Source organism: Mustela lutreola, chromosome 2, assembly GCF_030435805.1.
Source record: "Mustela lutreola isolate mMusLut2 chromosome 2, mMusLut2.pri, whole genome shotgun sequence".
Classification (NCBI taxonomy): Eukaryota; Metazoa; Chordata; class Mammalia; order Carnivora; family Mustelidae; genus Mustela; species Mustela lutreola.
Window position 1 is genome coordinate 103,749,552 of NC_081291.1, and position 19,905 is coordinate 103,769,456.

Here is a 19,905-nt window from a genome sequence, read left to right on the forward strand (position 1 = left end):
AACAAAAAACCCAAAATGGTTTCCAAGTAATCTTTTTTGTGCACAAAAATCACCCTGAGTCATTAAATACCAACACTGATAATCTGATGAAAATTGAACTGTTTTATTGAGAAATTCCTGCATGACAGCATGTGTGGGTCATTTCCCCGGGCTATCCAATTTTTCAAGAAAAATGCTCCAACCTCTCCCTTGTGCAGGAGTACCCCGCAGCAGGGCTGACTTCATAGGTGCACACTTGTGTAGTCACACAGGGCCCTGCACTTAAAGGAACTCGTGCTTGTTTTAATGCCCTGCTGTCACTGTCTTGAAATTCTTAATACTTCTTTTTCCCCCCAAACAAAGGTCTCGCATTTTCATTTTGCACTGGGCCCTCCAAATGATGTAGCTGGTCCTGCCTGGCAGCCACACAGGGGAGAGGACTGGAGCTCTGGGGTTCAGTGTGTAGCTTTTCCTTGAGCCTTGTGTTTTCCGAGCTGCTTCACTCCCATCTCAGTTGGACCTGTTGTCCACCATTCTGTGGCCTCTCTAGTCTAAGTTCAGAAGATCCCCTTTTCTGCCAGAGTTGGGAAAGGGACTGTCAGAAGGCCATATGGACTAGAGGAGATAGGAGAAAGTCAGTCTAATCCCTCTACTTTTGCCTAGTTCTGTGGTAGGACTCAGCTTGCTCTTCAAGGCTTTCTCTCCTGCATCCACTTGCAGAGCGGAAAAAAGGACAAAATTAATTACCAGTTAGTCTATCCCCCAATTTTGTCAACACTCAAATCTACCATATCACCTCTCTCATTTTTTGTCCATGTAGGTTCATGCCATTGTCCTTTTACTTTCATTTCAGTGAGGTTTTGGGAGACAGGAAATAAATGCCAAGTGTTCAATCTGCCATTAGCCACTAGTCTTCATTCAGTTTCCATAGAAACAACTGTTTTTCCCTTTATCAACCAATTTTTATTGGCTTATATAATAATTAAATTATGTTATTACAGTTACAACTGGAATAAATAAGTTTAAGAACAAACTCAGTTGACTACACTCAGAAGTATGTGGGCATCAGTTAATTTATTTTACAAAGGAGTGAAAATTGCGGTTAAGTTGGGCAAGTTGGATTAAATGAAAGTTAGTTAACTGAGCTTCTTCTTCTTTTTTTTTTTAATAATTTCTTTTCAGCAAAACAGAATTCATTGTATTTGCACCACACCCAGTGCTCCATGCAATGCATGTTCTCCATAATACCCACCACCTGGCTCCCCCAACCTCCCACCCCCCACCCCTTCATAACCCTCAGGTTGTTTTTCAGAGTCCATAGTCTCTTATGGTTCATCTCCCCCTCCAATTTCCCTCAACTCCCTTCTCCTCTCCATCTCCCCATGTCCTCCATGTTATTTGTTATGCTCTGCAAATAAGTGAAACCATATGATAATTGACTCTCTCTGCTTGACTTATTTCGCTCAGCATAATCTCTTCCAGTCTCGTCCATGTTGATACAAAATTTGCGTATTCATCCTTTCTGATGGAGGCATAATACTCCATAGTGTATATGGACCACATCTTCCTTACCCATTTGTCTGTTGAAGGGCATCTTGGCTCTTTCCACAGATTGGCGACTGTGGCCATTGCTGCTATAAACACTGGGGTACAGATGGCCCTTCTTTTCACTACATCTGTATCTTTGGGGTAAATACCCAGTAGTGCAATTACAGGGTTATAGGGAAGCTCTATTTTTAATTTCTTAAGGAATCTCCCCACTGTTCTCCAAAGTGGCTGCACCAACTTGCATTCCCACCAACAGTGTAAGAGGGTTCCCCTTTCTTCACATCCTCTTCAACACACGTTGTTTCCTATCTTGCTAATTCTGGCCATTCTCAATGTGGTTTTAATTTGAATCTCCCTGATGGCTAGTGATGATGAACATTTTTTCATGTGTCTGATAGCCATTTGTATGTCTTCATTGGAGAAGTGTCTGTTCATATCTTCTGCCCATTTTTTGGATATGATTATCTATTTTGTGTGTGTTGAGTTTGAGAAGTTCTTTATAGATCCTGGATATCAACCTTTTGTCTGTACTGTCATTTGCAAATATCTTCTCCCATTCCGTGGGTTGCCTTTGTTTTGTTGACTGTTTCCTTTGCTGTGCAGAAGCTTTTGATCTTGATGAAGTCCCAAAAGTTCATTTTTGCTTTTGTTTCCTTTGCCTTTGGAGACATATCTTGAAAGAAGTTGCTGTGGCTGATATCGAAGAAGTTACTGCCTGTGTTCTCCTCTAGGATTCTGATGGATCCCTGTCTCACATTGAGACCTTTTATCCATTTTGAGTTTATCTTTGTGTACGGTGTAAGAGAATGGTCGAGTTTCATTCTTCTACATATAGCTGTCCAATTTCCCCAGCACCGTTTATTGAAAAGACTATCTTTTTTCCACTGTATATTTTTTCCTGTTTTGTCAAAGATTATTTGACCATAGAGTTGAGGGTCCATATCTTGGCTCTCTACTCTGTTCTACTGGTCTATGTGTCTGTTTTTAGCCATCAGGGAGATTAAAATTAAAACCACATTGAGATACCACCTTACACCAGTTAGAATGGCCAAAATTAGCAAGACAGTTAACTGAGCTTCTATTTTAAATAAAGATGTAAGACGTCCATTAAAAAGGTTCATTATTGAAAGTCTAAACAATTTGGCTTCTTGGACAACCAGTGTGAAGGAGCTTATCTGTCTTTAAAACTGCTTGGGTGGGTCACCTGTGTGGTTCAGTCAGTTAAGCGGCTACCTTTGGCTCAGGTCATGACCCCAGGGTCCTGGGATCAAGCCCCATGTTGAGCCCCATGTCAGGCTCCCTGCTCAGTGGGGAGCCTGCTTCTCCTTCTCCCTCTGCCTGCCACTCTGCCTGCTTGTGCTCTCTCTCTCTTTCTCTCTGTCAAATTAAAAAAGGAAAAAAAAAAATCTTAAAACTGCTTGAGCAAGCAAATGCCTTTCTAGGACCAGGCTGTTTTCTGCACTTTATGGGTATTATGAATGTGTTCAGACTGACTTCCTGGACTCTGGACCTTGGTCTGTTCTAATTCCTAGCTATTCCATCTACCTCTGTTTTGATCTTCTAGTTGGACTTTTGACCTGCTTTGACCTAAATGGTTGGCATCTGTGAGTTGATACCTTACATTCCCTTTAAGGATCCCCTTCATACGTACCTGGTTCTACCAGTCTCTAGCCTTTTAAGGATTCTTCAGGGCAAAGCTGACCTGCCTCCTATAGCTTCCTTCTCTGCAGGAAGTCAGGTTTCAGCTTCTGTGCTCTAAGTCAGTTACCCACTCATTTGTTTGCTTTTTCTCTTCCAAAAATCTGGTATTTTTCTTTTGTTTTCTCCCATATTTATCTTTGAAGGGTTTACAGCTTTTAAAAAATTATTATTCCTTTACTCTCAGTTTAGCATGGGTTTCAAAGAGAGCAGAGTGACCGCTTATTTTCAGTAGGTCCTCTTTGGCCTCCACTCCTGCCATAATAGCTTCTCATTTTCGAAGTCCTTGGTATTCTGCTTCTCCAGAAAATAGACCCCTCCGCTTTGAGCTCTCTAGACAATTTTTGAAAAGATACCTACCCAGCCATTTCCCGGGACTGCTTAACAAAGCACTCTTTGTTCTGTGGCTAATATGTAGTCAGGTACAAGTCAGTGGGAATTAGTTTTTGTAAGTATTAATTAAAAATTGGGAATTTATCCATCTCTTTTGAGTTATCCAATTTGTTGGCATATAGATCTTCATAATATACAGTTACAATTGTTTGTATTTCTGTTGTTGTTTTTTTAAAAGATTTTATTTATTTATTTGACAGAGAGACAGCAAGAAAGGGAACACAAGCAGGGGGAGTGAGAGTGGGAGAAGCAGGCTTCCCATTGAGCAGGGAGCCTGACCTGGGGCTGGATTCCAGGACCCTGGGATCATGACCTGAGCCAAAGGCAGCTGCTTAATGACTGAGCCACCCAAACACCCCTCTGGTATTGGTTGTTATTTCTCCTCTTTCATTAGTAATTTATTTGGTTTCTCGCTCTCTCTCTCTCTCGCTTTTTTTTTTTTTAAAAGAATCTTGCTAGAGGTTTATCAATTTCATTGATCTTTTCAAAGAACCAGCTTCTGGTTTCATTGATCTGTTCTGTTGGTTTTTGTTTTTTTTTTTTTTAGTTTCTATGTCATTTTTTTTCTATATCATTTATTACTGCTCTAAGCTTTATTTCCTTCCTTCTGCTGTGTTTGGATTTTGTTTGTTCTTTTTCTAGCTCCTTTAGATGTAAAGTTAGGTTGTTTATTTGATATTTTTCTTGAGGTACAAAGCTTTGCTATAAACTTAGCTCTAAGAACCACTTTTGTACATCCCAAAGATTTTGGACCATTGTGTTTTCATTTCCATTTGTTTTCATGTAATTTTTAAAAATTTATTTTTTAATTTTTTGATTGACCCATTCATTGTTTAATAACATGTTATTTAACCTCCTTGTATTTATGCTCTTTAGAGATTTTTTTCTTGTGGTTGATATCTAGTTTCATAGAGTGTGGTCAGAAAAGATGCATGGAATGACTTCAGTTTTTTTGAATTTGCTGAGACTTGTTTTGTGGCCTAATATGTGATCTGTTTTGGAGAATGTTCCCTGTGCACTTGAAAAGAATGTGTATTCTGCTGTTTTAGAATGGAATGTTCTGAATATGTCTGTTAAGTCCATCTGGTCTAGAGTGTCATTCAAAGACACTATTTTCTTGTTGATTTTCTGTTTGGATTATCTATCCATCAATGTATATGGGTGTTAAAGTCCCCCATTATTATATTAATATAATCTCTTGTGTTTGTTATTAACTGTTTTGTGTATTTAGGTGCTCCTATCTTGGGTGCATAAATATTTACAAATATTATATCCTGTTGTTGGATTGTCCCCTTTATTATTATGTATTATCCTTCCTAGAATGAAGCATTGGCAAGAATGTGGAGAAAAAGGAACCCTCCTGCCCTGATGGTGAGAATGTAAATTGGTACAGCCACTGTGAAAAATAGTACAGAGGTTCCTCAAAGAATTAATAGAACTACCCTACAATCCAGGAATTACACTGCTGGATATTTACACCCAAAATATAAAAACACTAATTCAAAGGGATACATGCACCTATGTATATTACGGCATTATTTCCAATGGTCAAACTATAGAAACAGCCCAAGTGTCCATCGACAGATGAATGGATAAAGAAGATATTTTATAGACACACACACAATGGAGTATTACTCAGCCATAAAAAGAATGAAATCTTGCCATTTGCAACAACATGGAGAGAGCTAGAGAGTATAACACTAAGCGAAATAAGAGAAAGTCAAATACCGTATGATGTCACTCATATGTAGTTTAAGAAACAAAACAAATGAGCAAAGAAAAAAAAAAAACAACCAAGAAACAGACCATTAACCATAGAGAACAAACTGATGGTAACCAGAGGGGAGGTGGGTGGAGGGATAAGGGACATAGGGGATAGAGATTAGAGTACACTTACCATGATGAAAAAAAATCAAATGAGCTATTATTGTAGGAATGCTTTATAAACTGAAAGTTACCACCAAAACTAAAAATTATTATTACATGAAAAAAAGAAAATGAAGTTAAGATTTTTTTGGTAATTATGAATCTGTGTGTATATATCCATAATACACCCCTCATTTAGTAAATTAGATTTTAGTTATTTACCACATGTTAGCCCCCTCCAACTGTACCTGTGTATAGAACTGTTGATCTTCACAATGTTTTTTTCATGGGAGTTAATGTTACTTAAATGGCAAATAGATCGAAGATAAAGAAAATGGGGAACTAGGGCACCTGGGTGGTGCCTCTGCCTTCTGCTCGGGTCATGACCTCAGGGTCCTGGGATCGAGCCCTGCATCAGGTTCTCTGCTCAGGGGGACGCCTGCTTCCCTCTCTCTCTCTGCCTGCCTCTCTGCCTACTTGTGATCTCTCTCTCTCTGCCAAAATAAATAAATAAAATCTTTTTTTTTAAATGAGGATCTCTTTAGAATAAAGGTATAGTGCAATTAAAGTCAAGCTAAGTCCGAGAAATTTCCTCTTAATTGCAAAATAAGTCTCATAAGGTCAGATGAGCTTTTCTCTTGTGACTATGAAGAGGAGAGTAGTATTGGGAGTTTAAACTTTGCCTTAGAACAAGTGGGCAGTTGTAGCATTTCCTAAACTCACAGCAATTATTTTTTGTACAATTGCATGGACACTTTCAGATTCAAAGATCCTTCTCTGGGACGTAGGTGAACTTAAATAGTTCTTTTCATCTTTCATTAGTATATAACTTTTTCACATGTGTATTTTGTTTCTGCAGGATATAATCAGTTCCTTGAGAGAGGATATTTCTGACACAACTTAGCATCTCTGACTACCAGAAGAATAGGGGCTTAGTTTCAGGAGCAGGTAATGTGCATGAGCTCATTTATTTTTATTTTTATTTTTTATGGGTGCCTGGGTGGCTCAGTCAGTTAAACATCTCTTGATTTTAGCTCAGGTCTTGACATCGGGGTCATGAGTTCAAGCCCTGCATTGGGCTCCACATAGGCATGGAGCCCGCATTAAAAAAAAAAAAAAAATCCATCATCTTTTATTTTTGAGAGCAAGCAAGCATGTGTGCACATGCTAGCAGGAGCAGTGGGGTGGGGAGAGGCAGAGAGAGAATTCCAAGCATGCCCAACAGAGGGCTTGATCTCATGACCCTGAGATCATAATCTGAGCTGAAATCAAGAGTCATGTGCCTAACGGACTGAGCCACCCAAGCACCCTGCACTCATTTAATTTTTATAACCATGGGGGGAGGAGGTATTACTCTAATTTTATAGACAAGAAAACTGAAGCACAAACTACACAACTCCAGTAGGAGGTGCAGCTGGAACCGACTCCCCTTGGCTGATTAACCAGGTTTGCTAAGCCCTACCCTAGTCTCCTGTAGTGTTTGTCTTCAGTGAACAGGTCAGGTGCTTTCTGGAGAGAGATCTGGGACTTCATGGACCTTACAGAGTAGGTTGTATGTCTACTTGTTAATAAGTACTTGACGGGGGGCGCATGGGTGGCTTAGTGGGTTAAAGCCTCTGCCTTCGGCTTAGGTTGTGATCTCAGGGTCCTGGGATCAAGCCCCACATCAGGCTCTCGGCTCAGCAGGGAGCCTGCTTCCTCCCCCTCTCTCTGCCTGCCTCTCTGCCTACTTGTGATCTCTGTCTGTCAAATAAATAAATTAAAAAAAAAAAAAAAGTAATTGATGAACCTGGCCTGAGGCTCTCTTTCACTTTAACATAGCACCTGGAATAAGGTTGTGGAGGAGCCCTGTAACTCCACCTCTCTTAACTACTGGAGGCTACTAACGTCTGCCCAAAAGAAGCTAGTAAGTGTGAATGACCAAATCGACAGGTTACTTTATAATTTTCTTCTTTCTTAATTATCTCCAACTAGAAAAACTCTAGTCCCAGAGTCCAATAATGTGAGGATTTATACACACTTCCACGTGGTCACCACTGGGGCAAAAACAGTCTCTGACATGAAGCCCTCCCTGCAGAATATCAGCATTTGGAACACAGCAGGGCCTGCGGGCTAAGATTTCAAACAAGCAGCAGTTAGAAATTTTAAAGTTGTCTCCAAACATTGTAGGTCTCCTGGCTGTCTCCAGTTCCAGTGATCAAAGCCACTGAAGGTAAATGATTATAGCTGTCGGAATGGCCCCTCCCACTTCCCTTTTGGGTCACTGTCAAGGAAATCCTACCCTAGTGACCCTGTCTTTCTTCTGCATCTATCTCAGATGGCCCCATTGGATTCTCTCCTAACTCAGGTAGCTCCAGGTTCCGAAAACACCTGAGATTGTTGTCCTGGCTGGTTGTTTCATATCACAAGTAATCTGGTAATTGCTTCTGAAATGCAGGTCTACTTAGATTTGGTGGTGAGGAGCATAGAACTGGTACTTTTAAAATGTCTTAAAAAGTGGAAAATATGTGTGAATATAAATGGCTAAACCCAAACTATAACGTAGGTATTGAGTCTATACTATCAATGTAATTTGGTGAAACTATGGACCATGCCCTCCAGACTGATTTCACACAAACATTTAAGTTTTAATTTCATTGTAATTTGAAAAGTAATATGCCTGGTTCAGTAAAATTTGGAGTTCTCGTTTTTCTATAATCCATCTGGAACAGTGCTGATAGAACTTTACAGAAAGTTTTAACCTGTGCTGTCCGATCAGGTAGCCACTAGTCACATGTGACTACTGAATGCTTGAAATGTGGTTAGCACAACTGAGGAACTGAATTTGAAAATTTATTTATTTTAATTAACTTAAGCTTAAATAGCCACTTGTGACCGTGGCTACCATATTAGTCATAATGGAAGTAGAATTTGATGATGACCTTATAACAGGATAGTCTATTACTTTGCAGTCACAAAGTAACCTAAAATCTTGGTGATTTATAAGAACCAAGGCTTATTTCTTACTTGTGTTATGTACCCAGTGGGGGTTGACTGGGGGCCCAGGCCAATAAAGCAGTCACCATCTTACATGTTGCCAGTCATAGGGGAGAGCCTTACACTAGCACTTAAGTGCTCTGGCCCAGAGGAGACACCCACCACTTCTACTCACAGCTCACTGCCTGGCACAAGTCACAGCCCCATCGAGCCAAGGACCCACAATGCTGTGCCAGGGGGAAAAGAGCCTCCTTAATGACTAGCAAGGATGTTTGCCTCCCTTTCAAAATACAGTGAAGGAGTTCCTACAGGGTAAAGACAGTAGTATTACTTGTATTTTCTTGAAAATTGGAGAATTGAGTTTCTTTAGAATTCAGTTATCCTTAATCTCCTTGACACTTATTAGCATTGATTTATTAATAACCAGTAAGATGTGAAAAGTAAAATTCAAAACACTTTGATTAAAAAGTAAAAGACACTATATAAAGTTAGAGCTGACAATAGTCATCGTGTCTTTTTAATTATACATGGAAGTATCATTTAATATGAGGTTCTGCAATGTAAACAGCAACTAATGAATTTTTATGTGTTTGGGATGAAAATGGAATGGGAGAAAATGTCTTTTTTTCCTGGTGCAGAATATTTATAGTCAGTTTTTCCCTAGCAAGGAATAAAAAGTCCTTTTCTTTAAAAATAGTAATTTCCTCACTAGGAACACTTGTAGATTGTGGTTGCCTAAAAAAAAAATGAAAAAAATTAAATATTTATTAATTGGACAATGGATTTTTTCCCTCCAGACTACATTGTAGAATCATAGAATCATCTAACCAACATTTATTAGTATGCCTTGATCCTTTCTAGAGTATCTATAATATCGTTTGAACACTCAAGACATATGGGACTCACCATCTGATAACAGATTTCCAATAGAGCAGGAGGGCAATCAGGAATTTCCTCCTAACAAATGTTTCAATATCAAGACACAGAAAGATAGCACTTGATTGCCAATAACCGCAGCAAAATTACAAATGCAAACCAAGCCCTAGTTAATAATATTAATGATGATGATTATTTTGTCACATGCTGTAAATGTCATATAGATCTTAGCATTATGAAGATTTGCTAGATATCGAATGTATGGAAGTTATCTGTAGAATTGAACCAAACTGATGCTCAAGAGAGATTTTGCACAAAATTTGCAAATTAGGCTACCCAGTGTGAACAAGATCTCTGTAAGTTGTTCTGTTCTGTAGTGAAACCCAACCGTCTCAGCCATTCATACAGCACAGCTTTTGTTTGTCATAGCCAGGAGCTCTCTGGGTAGTCTCCAGCTGGTGGCAGAGAAAGAAAGAGAAGGCTGCAGAGACTGAACAAACAGCATGCACTGTGGTATCCTTTATTTAAAAACTGTGAGCTAACTACAGTCGTAGTGTTCTCATTTACCATTCCGATGGCATAATAAACTGGGAGAACATTAACACAATTTCAAGACATTAAAAACCTGTAGCAAACACACACACACCACACATACGCACACATGACAACACACATGCACACAAAGATTATAGTCTAAACACAGCTAAGTGAAGAAAAGCTTCAAATGCTCTAAATCAAATTTTAAAACCCTTTATTATAAACTGTGGCAATACTGTGGCTATTATGAAAAAAAAATGTTTAACTGCTTAAAAAGCAAAAAGAAAAATACTGGCAAATTTGAAACTAGCAGCAAAAAGCAGATAAAAATAGAATGGAAGGTAACATAAGACTAATATCAAAGTTCTAAAGTTGATACTGTGTAGGGTTGAACTGAAGTCATTTCAGACTGGTTCTTGAGGAACTATTAAAAAGTCCCTTGAAACATGAAATTGCTGCACTTTACAAACAGTGGAAAAGAAAAAAGTATTTGGAATGTTACACACACACGCAGAGAAATGTATTAGGCATATCGGCTTATAGTCTTTGTTTATGACCTTCAAAAAGTTTATAAAGAAAAATTTAAGTGCCGATGTAGTGAAAGAAAAATTCCTAAAGATGCAAGTCTGAGTGCATTTATCAGGTCTAAGGATACATTTGAAGGTTGGGGGCAAGGCCTGACTGATGCACGTTCAAGAAGAAAACATTGTGGAACCCATAAGGTAGGTAGAGTTCTCTGGCGATTGTGTAGCACGGAAGGTGTGTTAAACTCAGACTACCCTGAAGGAAGATTCCAAAGTAAGCGCAGTTCTACAGCCCTTCATCAGTTGAAATCTGTTTCATAGTGGCCGATAAATAATTCAGACTAACTTTTCAACAAACTGGTTTTTCATACATTCAAACACAGGAATCCTTACCACACATGCAGAGCTGATATTCTGTAACCACACAAATACGAATCCTGGTTTCAGAAGAGAAGCACATGAGCAAGGATTTTTTTTTTCCCCCACGGGTTCTTACAAAAATGTCTGAAGCTGCTAGACATCTGCAAAGAGGGGATAAGTTTAGATTTCCTGCTGATTTTGGAAGAAAAGAGATTCTATTTGCCTAAGGAAGCCAGCCATCCAGGAGCAAGGGACCGGTCTTTCAGCACCTACGAAGCATCACACCCTTAGGGCTTAAACTCCTGGCAGGTTCAGAGCCAGCCAAACTGGCAGGTGGAATAGGGGAGAGAAATGAAAAGTTTGCATGTCTACAGTATACTTTGGAATCAAATGGGCCTCGTAAGTTAGAATGGCTCAACTGCTTTCAGGATGAAGTGCTGCCAGACCGGAGGAGACACCGTTCCCTGGAGTGAGGAGCTGGGACAGACACATCTCCATCTCCAGGGACCTTCTGGGTCGAGCTGTGAGCGCAGGGCCTTATTTTTCACAAGCGCTTTCAGCTAGGGAATTTATGACTTTGCCCAGATAAAGATTTCTTTTGGGTACTTTCTAACATCAACTGATCAGGCAAGTTACTGGTAATTTCCCAAAATGAAATCTGGCTGTGCTAGTATCTTAAGGGGCCAGCTAATTCACATTAATGCCCATCATTAGCTACTGCTAGGTACCAACTGCTGTTGCTGAACAGTCAACCCTCAAATGACCTAACTAGAGAATCTATCACACTAGGTGCTTTTACTATCTTGGATTTTTTGAGCTTTAGAGAAATAGTCTTTGTAAAACGACTTAGAAGCTGCTACTTTCTGGCTTTGTTTCACTCTTCCTCTTCTTCCCCTTCCCCTTCTCCTTCCTCCATGGTCTCCACAATGAGCTCCGCTGTGCAGGTGGCTTCTCCCAGACTGTTGACGGCCTTGCAGGTGTACTTGGCATCATCGTCCCCGCAAACATCGCTAATGATTAAAGAGCAGTTCCCATCCTCATCGTAGTCTATCTGGAAGTGGCGAGACTCCCGGATTGACTGGTCATCTTTGAACCAGACAACTTCAGGGTCTGGGTATCCTGCAGCACAGGGGGAGGACACAAGTTGCAGAAACCGTTATTCAAAGTTTCATATCAACTCATGAAAGCAGCTCCTAAGCAGCCTCTGTTGATTAAAGGGGGGCAGGGAAAAAGTCATGATGTTGGCTTTTGGCATCTCTTTTTGAGATTTACATTTGGATATGGGCATATATTGTAAATAGTAATATCTGAAACCCTGACAAAAGGTACTTTACAGGCATGCCATTTGCCATCCCTGCGGGGGCTGTACTGTGTCCCACATTTACACTGATCTAGAGTACGACCTGCGACATAGCACTGACTCCAGCCACACGCCTACAGCTAAACCTCTCCTTGGATGAACAGAAAATTTATCTTGTATAAAAGCTGAACTTAAATAAGTATAAGTAAAAAATAAGAGAACAAATGGGCACAAGAGATCTTTTTTTTTTTTTTTTAAGATGTTATTGATTTGATGGGACGCCTGGGTGGCTCAGTTGGTTGGACGACTGCCTTCGGCTCAGGTCATGATCCCGGAGTCCCGGGATCGAGTCCCGCATCGGGCTCCCAGCTCCATGGGGAGTCTGCTTCTCCCTCTGACCTTCTCCCCGCTCATGCTCTCTCTCACTGTCTCTCTCTCAAATAAATAAATAAAATCTTAAAAAAAAAAAAAGATGTTATTTATTTGACACAGAGAGAGATCACAAGTAGGCAGAGAGGCAGGCAGAGAGAGGGAGGAAGCAGGCTCCCTGCTGAGCAGAGAGCCTGACGTGGGGCTCAATCCCAGGACCCTGAGATCATGACCTGGTCTGAAGGCAGAAGCTTTAACCCACTGAGCCACCCAGGAACCCCCAGGCACAAGAGATCTTTTGGGGGTGATGGAAATACTCTAAATTGGATTGTGGTGATTGTACAATTCTGTAAATTTATGGAAGATCACTGAATTATACACTTAAAATGGATAAATTTTATGTAAATTATAACTCAAAGCTGATGATAAGATCTATAATACATAGGTTAGAGGAGCTGATAATATTGCTTAAAAAAAAAAGGCAGTATTTATCTTAGTCTGATCCAAAGATGCATAATCTGCCAACTGTAAATAACTGGAATTGACCCCATTGATCACCATCGTTTTATGTTATTAGTCATGTTTCTGGAAAGTTCAACATGTAAAAATATATTTTATGTATATATATATATATATATATATATATATGCATCATATGTACTATGTACAGGATATATTTTTATAGGGAAAAAAAGTTACAACCCCATCCTGAATAAAAATTACACATAAAAATTTAAGGATTCAAACGTTCAAGTAGATTTTGTTTTTATCAAAACTGCAGCCATATGCCTTAATTCCTCCTTAGTGCTTTAGTCAGTTATGCAAATAATGAAGGAAATAATCCCAAAGAGAAAAGTACAAAAATGATAAACAGTATGCAGTAATAATTTTTAAAAAGGAAAAAGAACTTCAGAAGACCCCAAGACAGTGGCGATGGTGACAGTTCTGAGCACTGACACCAGACCTTTCAGCAGTGTCCCCAAGCGGTGCACTTTCACACTAGCAAAGGCAACACATTTACCTTTCTTTAACTGAATATAAAAAGGGAAAGATGATTATAGGCACTGCATTTACAAGGCAATTCAAGATATAATGAGGCGGGAGAAAACCTTTTTTCATTCCTCACTTTGGGTTACTTTACCTCAAAGGCATTATCTAGTCACACTGCTGGAGAATCTTAGAACATGGGAGGCATGACTTGTTCTGCCTGCTGTCCTGTGCTATGCAGCCTTGAGAAAGTTGCTTAATGAACTCTTGTGCTTTATTTGGTCAGACTGAAATGGGAGCTAACCCTCCACTTGGGCTGGCACACAAGTTACAGACTTGAGACAAAAAACCCTGCCTTTTCTTGTCCTTATCTTTCTGGAATGTTGCCATCTGGAAGCTGAAATGCTTTGTGTCACCAACATTGCTCACTTCTCAGGAGCTATGCTAAGATCCCTTAAGTTCCCTTGAGCACTAACAACTCACAATTCTACGGCCACATTATTCTCGGCAGGAGAGAAGCATGGGAAAGGTGGCATAGGCACCTGGAGCTCGGCTTCCCTCCATCTGGAATAACATGGTGTTCTCACTCTCTGCACTTACCAGTCCCCCAGCTTTTCCCTTGACTTCATGAAATCTTGAATGTATTTAAAGGTTCCCCCTTTTCACATACGTCCTCTCACTGCATCCCCAGAGCTACGCAGGCATTAGATGTCATCTTAAGGTTAAAGGCCTAAGGCTCAGAAGAGTTAGATCACCACCCTAAGTCACACAGCTCGAGGATGAGCAACAGGGCCACTGGCTCCCCATCCCATACTCTTCCTTTGAAGACTCTTGTGGACAGTTCACACGCTTCCCAGAAGCTTGCAAAGCTCATTGCGTTAAGTGTGTTCCATAGCCAAATAGGTCTGTGATAAACCACTTTTAACTTGAGTTTAGTGGCTGATGTAAGGATGTGAAATGGCAAAGGTGTCCTAGGTGAGTCACTGAATGGCACCAACCTTCAGGAGGGGAAGTTGGGAGCAGTAGGCCAACTCCTCGCCCAGTTGTCCTCACAGCCCAGCTGCCCAGAATGGACATTTTGCTTGGGGCACGCAGCAGGGCTCACCAGTCCACCACACCCCTTTTGTAGTCAAGGGAAGAAAAAGCTACAACTTACCTTCAATCTTGCAGTCAAATCTAGCAGCGCTTCCCTCCACAACTTCTAAATCACGGATGGTCTTAGAGAAATAGGGTTTTACATGGGGCTTTTCCTCAGCAACAGCCTCAAGGAAAGCTTGAGACACATCTTCTAGGAGACAGGGAAGGAAATGCAATCAGTTCTTCATTCCCCATTCTCTCCTCTTCCCTCATTTATGAAAGCTTTTTGTGGGGAGCCTGGCTGGCCCAGTGGGTTAAGCCTCTGCCTTTGGCTCAGATCATGATCTCGGGGTCCTGGGATCCAGCCCCGGGATCCAGTCTCTGCTCAGCGGGGAGCCTGTTTCTTCCTCCCACTCTGCCTGCCTCTCTGTCTACTTGTAATCTCTCTCTGTCAAATAAATAAAATAATAAAATTTAAAAAGAGCTTTTTTTTTTTTTTTTTTAAGTTGCTAAAATTCAGCAAATAATGTGGCTTAGGGGACTGAATCAAACACACCTTTCTCCTGGGGACAGGTTGGCCTGCTGCCAAAAGCTTTTGGCAGCAGAGGGAACTGTGACCAAACTGCGGAAATGTTTGAACTCCCCCCTTCCCTTATGCTGACACATTGAAAAAGGAAATAATCTTTAAAAAGGATTTTTGGCTGCATTCCATGCTGTTTCAGGATTCAGTGGAGGGTGTCTAAGAAGGACAAACCACACCAGCCTTCCCGTTCTCTGTCACCCCTTTGCCCTCCTCCTGCAGCAGCAGGCCTGCTCCTTGGGAAGGAGGAGCTGGGTCCTAGATGCATCTTCCACTCGCCCGGATTTCTGTCCACACTTAAACTGCCTTCCTATTGTATGACCATGGACCAAGACTTAGGATTAGTCCAGGGAAAAGCTGTACTTGGGGAGCAGGGGGCTCCTGTATCCTCTCTTCCCTTCAGGCTATTTCTGGATCATCTGGGGAGCGTGGGTCAGGAGGAACCAGGACCATGAGTTGCACACTATATCCCCGACTCCCTCAGCGCAGCCCAGCAAGCAGCCTCACCAGTTACCCTGCTTTTACACACAGGAGGGATCTAGACTTAGCTTCTCAACTTTGGATACCAAAAACACCAGGCAGCAGGAGGTAGGGGGTGTCTTTGGCGAAATGAGGCACCTCAAGAAGATTAGGGCCAGACCCCACATGCTTCTGGAGCAGGAAGAGGCCAAGCCCTTCACTGAGGAGATGGTCAGGGCAGTGTCTCGAAGATGGTGTGCAAATAACTAACCCTATTGGTCTCCAGGAGGAGCCCCGTCATGCACAGTCTACCCCGTTCAAATGACATGTTTCAGTATCCTGAAAAATGCCAAAGGAATGTGGACTATAGTTCATTTGTTAAAAGAAAAACCCAAAGTAAGAATATGGAAGAATATTTTTTAAAAAAGATACTATATGTGTTTTTTTTATGTTTACCTATCAATATACAAATATCACTTTCGTAATGAGAAAAAAGAAAGCTTTTAATGAAGTCTTCACTAATTCTTATGTAAAATATAGGGAGGAGAATAGCAGAGGTCATCTCATTCTATTAGACAAATAACTTTCCCTCTGAAAATAGTTAAACTTAAGGTTGAACAATTAAAGAATAACAAGTAGACTTAGCAACCTAAAATTAGTTCAGACTTTAATTCTTGTAGTTTATATTATTAAAAAAACAACAAACCAACCCCCCCCCCCCAAAACTGTAAAATGTCCCTCCATCCCCCAACCCTTCCTTTCTCACCAGCTGGCTGGAGAAAAACCTTCCTGGAGCTGCTTACCTTCAGATTCTAATTTTTCTGCATTGAGTGGGCTGGTTGGTGACCCTGTTGAGGATTTCCTGCCACTGAGTCCTGAGATCATTGCCATAGAGGACAGTCTTCCAATGGCTCTCACAGCATTGCCCGTTTTCTGGAAAACAGACACTGGGGTTGGACTCAGGCGGCGTCCCCGGTTCCAGCTGAGCAGCGGGGTTTGGGGAGAAGAGCCTAGCCCAGGAGAGGCAGCTGTCCCTGAAACGAGGGCCTCCCAAGTGCTGAGGATCTGCCGGAGGAGTGAGCCCAACCTTGCTCTGCTCAGCACTATCAGCGTGTCAGAAGATGTTCGGAGAATGGAATGGGGCCTGGAACCAATGTGTGTGTTAATGTGACTAAACAAGGTCAACATGAGACAAAAACCCTTTTCATACTGTGCTTCAACTCCCATAAAAGGGATAGTTTATATAAAGCAACTGCAGGCTGAGACAGCTCCAAAGACTTATTGCTGATGGGGCCCAGTGGGCTGTTTCTCGTAAAACAATACTAGTGATAGGAATTTAATTGGTCAAGAGAAAGTTACTACAGATCCCACAGATCCTGATGTGAAGGGGAAAAGAGAAAAAGAAAAAAAAAGCCTTCTATTGACCTTGGGCAAGTTCCTTAACCTCTCTGGGCTTCAGTTTCCTTCTCTGTATAAGGAGGGGGTTGGACAAGATGATCTCCAAGGTCTCTTTAGTTCTGTTTATGATTCAGATACGTAAGAGATTTTGAGAAACACTCTGACTGGCCTGTGAGTCTGCGAATGCACAGTGAGGTTCTAGAGGGCTGTTCCTCCCTGATGTACTCCCAGGCATCAAAAAGAAGGACCCAAAGAAATGAAAGGCAGAAGCACTTTGCTTTTCTGAGATGAGAGACTCCGGGAGAGGACAGAATTTCTGTTGAAAAGGATGCCAGAACTTGAGATGAAAACTTCCTTTGCATTGTAAAAATTCTACCAAGCCTAAGGATTTAAGTCAGGAAATCCCCTACAATATACAATAGTGTCTATACCACTCCTTCACCTTCCTACTCCACGGGTCCTTGAAGGTTTCACCTCCAGGTGAAGTTTCTTGCCCTTTTTCTAAGGTCAGTGGAATGACAAGGTAAGAAATGAAGGCATAAGCAACTCTTCCCATCTCTGTACCCAAAGCATCTTTTCAGGCATCCAGATGCTGTGTGCCCAGAGGGCAGACACCGCTGCAGACTGGCTCCTAAGAAAGGAAAGAAACAGTCTGCACACAGGCCAGTGGCTAGCACTCACCTACTGGGCCATAAGCTGCAGCAGCAAAGCCATTTCCTCCTGAACTAACTTCACGTGTTCAAGCATTTCAGTAAAGCCTCACAATTTTGGACTATCTGGAAAGCCAAGATATTTTCATAAAAAAATCACTTTGGAAAGAAAAGAATCACAGGGCACTAAGGACTCATAAGGGTGTGTGTGTGTGTGTGTGTGTGTGGTTTAAGCTGAGATCTTCTATGACCATCGCCACTTTTCTGTTTGTCACATGCCATCCTTGTGGCTCTCTTCATGCACTTTGGACAGACATTCCATCCTGCTCTGTCCCCTGGCCATCAGCCCTCTTGCATACATCACTGTGGTGTGGTTATATTTCTGGCCCTCTGTCACCATGGCAAAGCTGCGTCCCTCTGAACAGAGTTCTGGAAGCCCCAGGTGGAGATGAAGTGGGGTTGGAGGAAGAAGGTGAGAGAGAACAGTAGCTGCGTGCACAGGCCCCGTGGCCCTGCAGGCTCCCAATGTACCTGCAGACTGAGCCCATGTGGCAGTCTTGCATGCTCTGCTGGGAAAGGCTATTCCTAGTGACATTATTGATCTGTTTATTGTGCTAGCTGGGGAGACCCAGCTCATCCCATGGGAGGTCATCCTGACCTCAGGAATGGGCAGGAAGAGGAGGCACCAGCCACGGCAGCCCTCCCTATGGAGTCAATGTCAGACCAGACTATTCCCAGGTCCGCCAAACTCTCAGACCCAGTCCTTCTGGCTCTTGATTCCCTTTATCGAACATAGATCAGTTTGCCTGGGCCAGGAATCACTGGACTGAGAGAGTTCGTTCTCAACAAAGGGACGTTACTATGTAAATCAGTTCCCCTCTGTGGACCTCATGTTCTTGAACCAGAAGATTCGAGTCTCCCTATAGCTCCAGTCTTCTGCAGAGAGACTCTGATTCATACATGTGACTGTGTAGCAGTAAATGCTCCCCGTGAGCCCATGGGCTCCCTAATTCCGAATGCCTGGACTGTGACTGATCATGACTATCTTCACTTGTGTGGTGTCAAATAAGGAACTCTTTCCTCTTCTATTAACAAAATGACTAATATGAAGTTGCTGGAACAAGGCAGATATAAGAGTATTTCAGAGAAGGGAGCCAATACACATTAATAAACATATAGGCTACCCATAGGGGGAAATTTTCCATCAGATAGAGTATTACAGCATATAATTTCTAAAACAGGGAGAAAAGAAGTGATTAATAGGGAAAAATCTTAAAAATAATCTACATCAGATTCAATCTTTGGGAACAGATTAATGAAAAAAAATCAGCAGAGAAATTGTCACAACTAAAAAAGAAAGATATCTGTACATTCAAGTCTTCCGGTTTCATGCCTTTGAGCTAAAAATTGGTTGCTGTTTTACTAAGACTTTTAGAAATTTTTGGAACATCAAGAAATAAAGTTTCAATTCCCTAAGTTCCATCCTTGCTTTGAGGAAGTCTTTTTCTTGTCTGAGGGCAATTGCCAAGGCTGGATTCCTGTGCTCCAGGCGGGCACTGTTTGTACTAGTCTCCCTAATGCTGCACAGACTCCCTTCTTGGGAGAGCCAGTGAGGGTGACTGACCCTCCTGGGTTTCCCTAGAACTGAGGGCTTTCCCACAATGAAAGTCGTTCAGGGGCCTAAAGCTGAGAGGCCCCTGGTACAGTGGGGGCAATTTGGTCACCCTAGAGCCAGCCAGCCATCACAGACCCTACATATATACCAACAATTCTGAGACTCCAGTGTCCCCTGACAAGTACATAATATCCAAATGTGATGGCCAAGAGTACTCTCTGCTATCCAGGGTCAAAACTTTCTTCTCTATGGGCCTATGGACCATACTGATGGAGTCTTTGTGGGTCTCAGAAAATAAAGATGGCTGCCCACAGGCCTCTAATTCCCAGTCCTTCACTTCCAGTTTTACAAGCAGCAGCCCTGTTACCCTGTTCAACTCACCCTGTGCTACTGCTCACCATGTCTAAGATTGTTTTTCATTTAAATAAAAAATGTACCTTCTTTCAGAATAACTTCCTTCTAAGATCAATGACATAAGTAGTCATCTATAGGTTGCCTTACTTATAGGGATTTGCTCTCATGTTACTTCCTTCTTCCTGGGCCCTTTATGGAAACCACACCAGAACGATAGCAAGGAACCTTCTCTTGTGCAGCCATAGAGATTTCTGGGCCATCCATGTCTGCCCTGGCCCTTCCTTTCCACCATAGTCTACCCCATTTTATTCCATTGCACTTAGCCCCCGCAAACACAACCTCAGCTGCCCTGAGAGGGA

At 41.7% G+C, this 19,905-nt stretch overlaps 1 protein-coding gene and 1 long non-coding RNA gene across 9 annotated transcripts in view; one reads left to right on the forward strand and one right to left on the reverse strand.

Annotated features, from left to right (window-relative positions):
* LOC131824636 (uncharacterized) overlaps window positions 1-10,311 on the forward strand; it is a 26,453-nt gene extending 16,142 nt beyond the window's left edge. The window contains exons 2-3 of the long non-coding RNA XR_009350918.1: window positions 4,939-4,989; window positions 6,344-10,311. This is a non-coding gene — a long non-coding RNA (uncharacterized LOC131824636). The remainder of the gene's footprint in view (window positions 1-4,938; window positions 4,990-6,343) is intronic.
* MYLK (myosin light chain kinase) overlaps window positions 9,841-19,905 on the reverse strand; it is a 265,162-nt gene continuing 255,097 nt past the window's right edge. For 5 of the 8 annotated variants that reach the window (XM_059162872.1, XM_059162871.1, XM_059162869.1 and 2 more), the window contains 3 exons: window positions 16,333-16,462; window positions 14,570-14,701; window positions 9,841-11,876 (listed from right to left, as the gene is read on the reverse strand). In XM_059162872.1, coding sequence (XP_059018855.1) covers window positions 11,632-11,876; window positions 14,570-14,701; window positions 16,333-16,462 — 507 coding nt within the window. In that variant the 3' untranslated portion in view covers window positions 9,841-11,631. Of the gene's footprint in view, window positions 11,877-14,569; window positions 14,702-16,332; window positions 16,570-16,616; window positions 16,636-19,905 lie in introns of those variants that run through there. The other 3 variants (XM_059162876.1, XM_059162870.1, XM_059162877.1) reach the window with 3 other exon arrangements.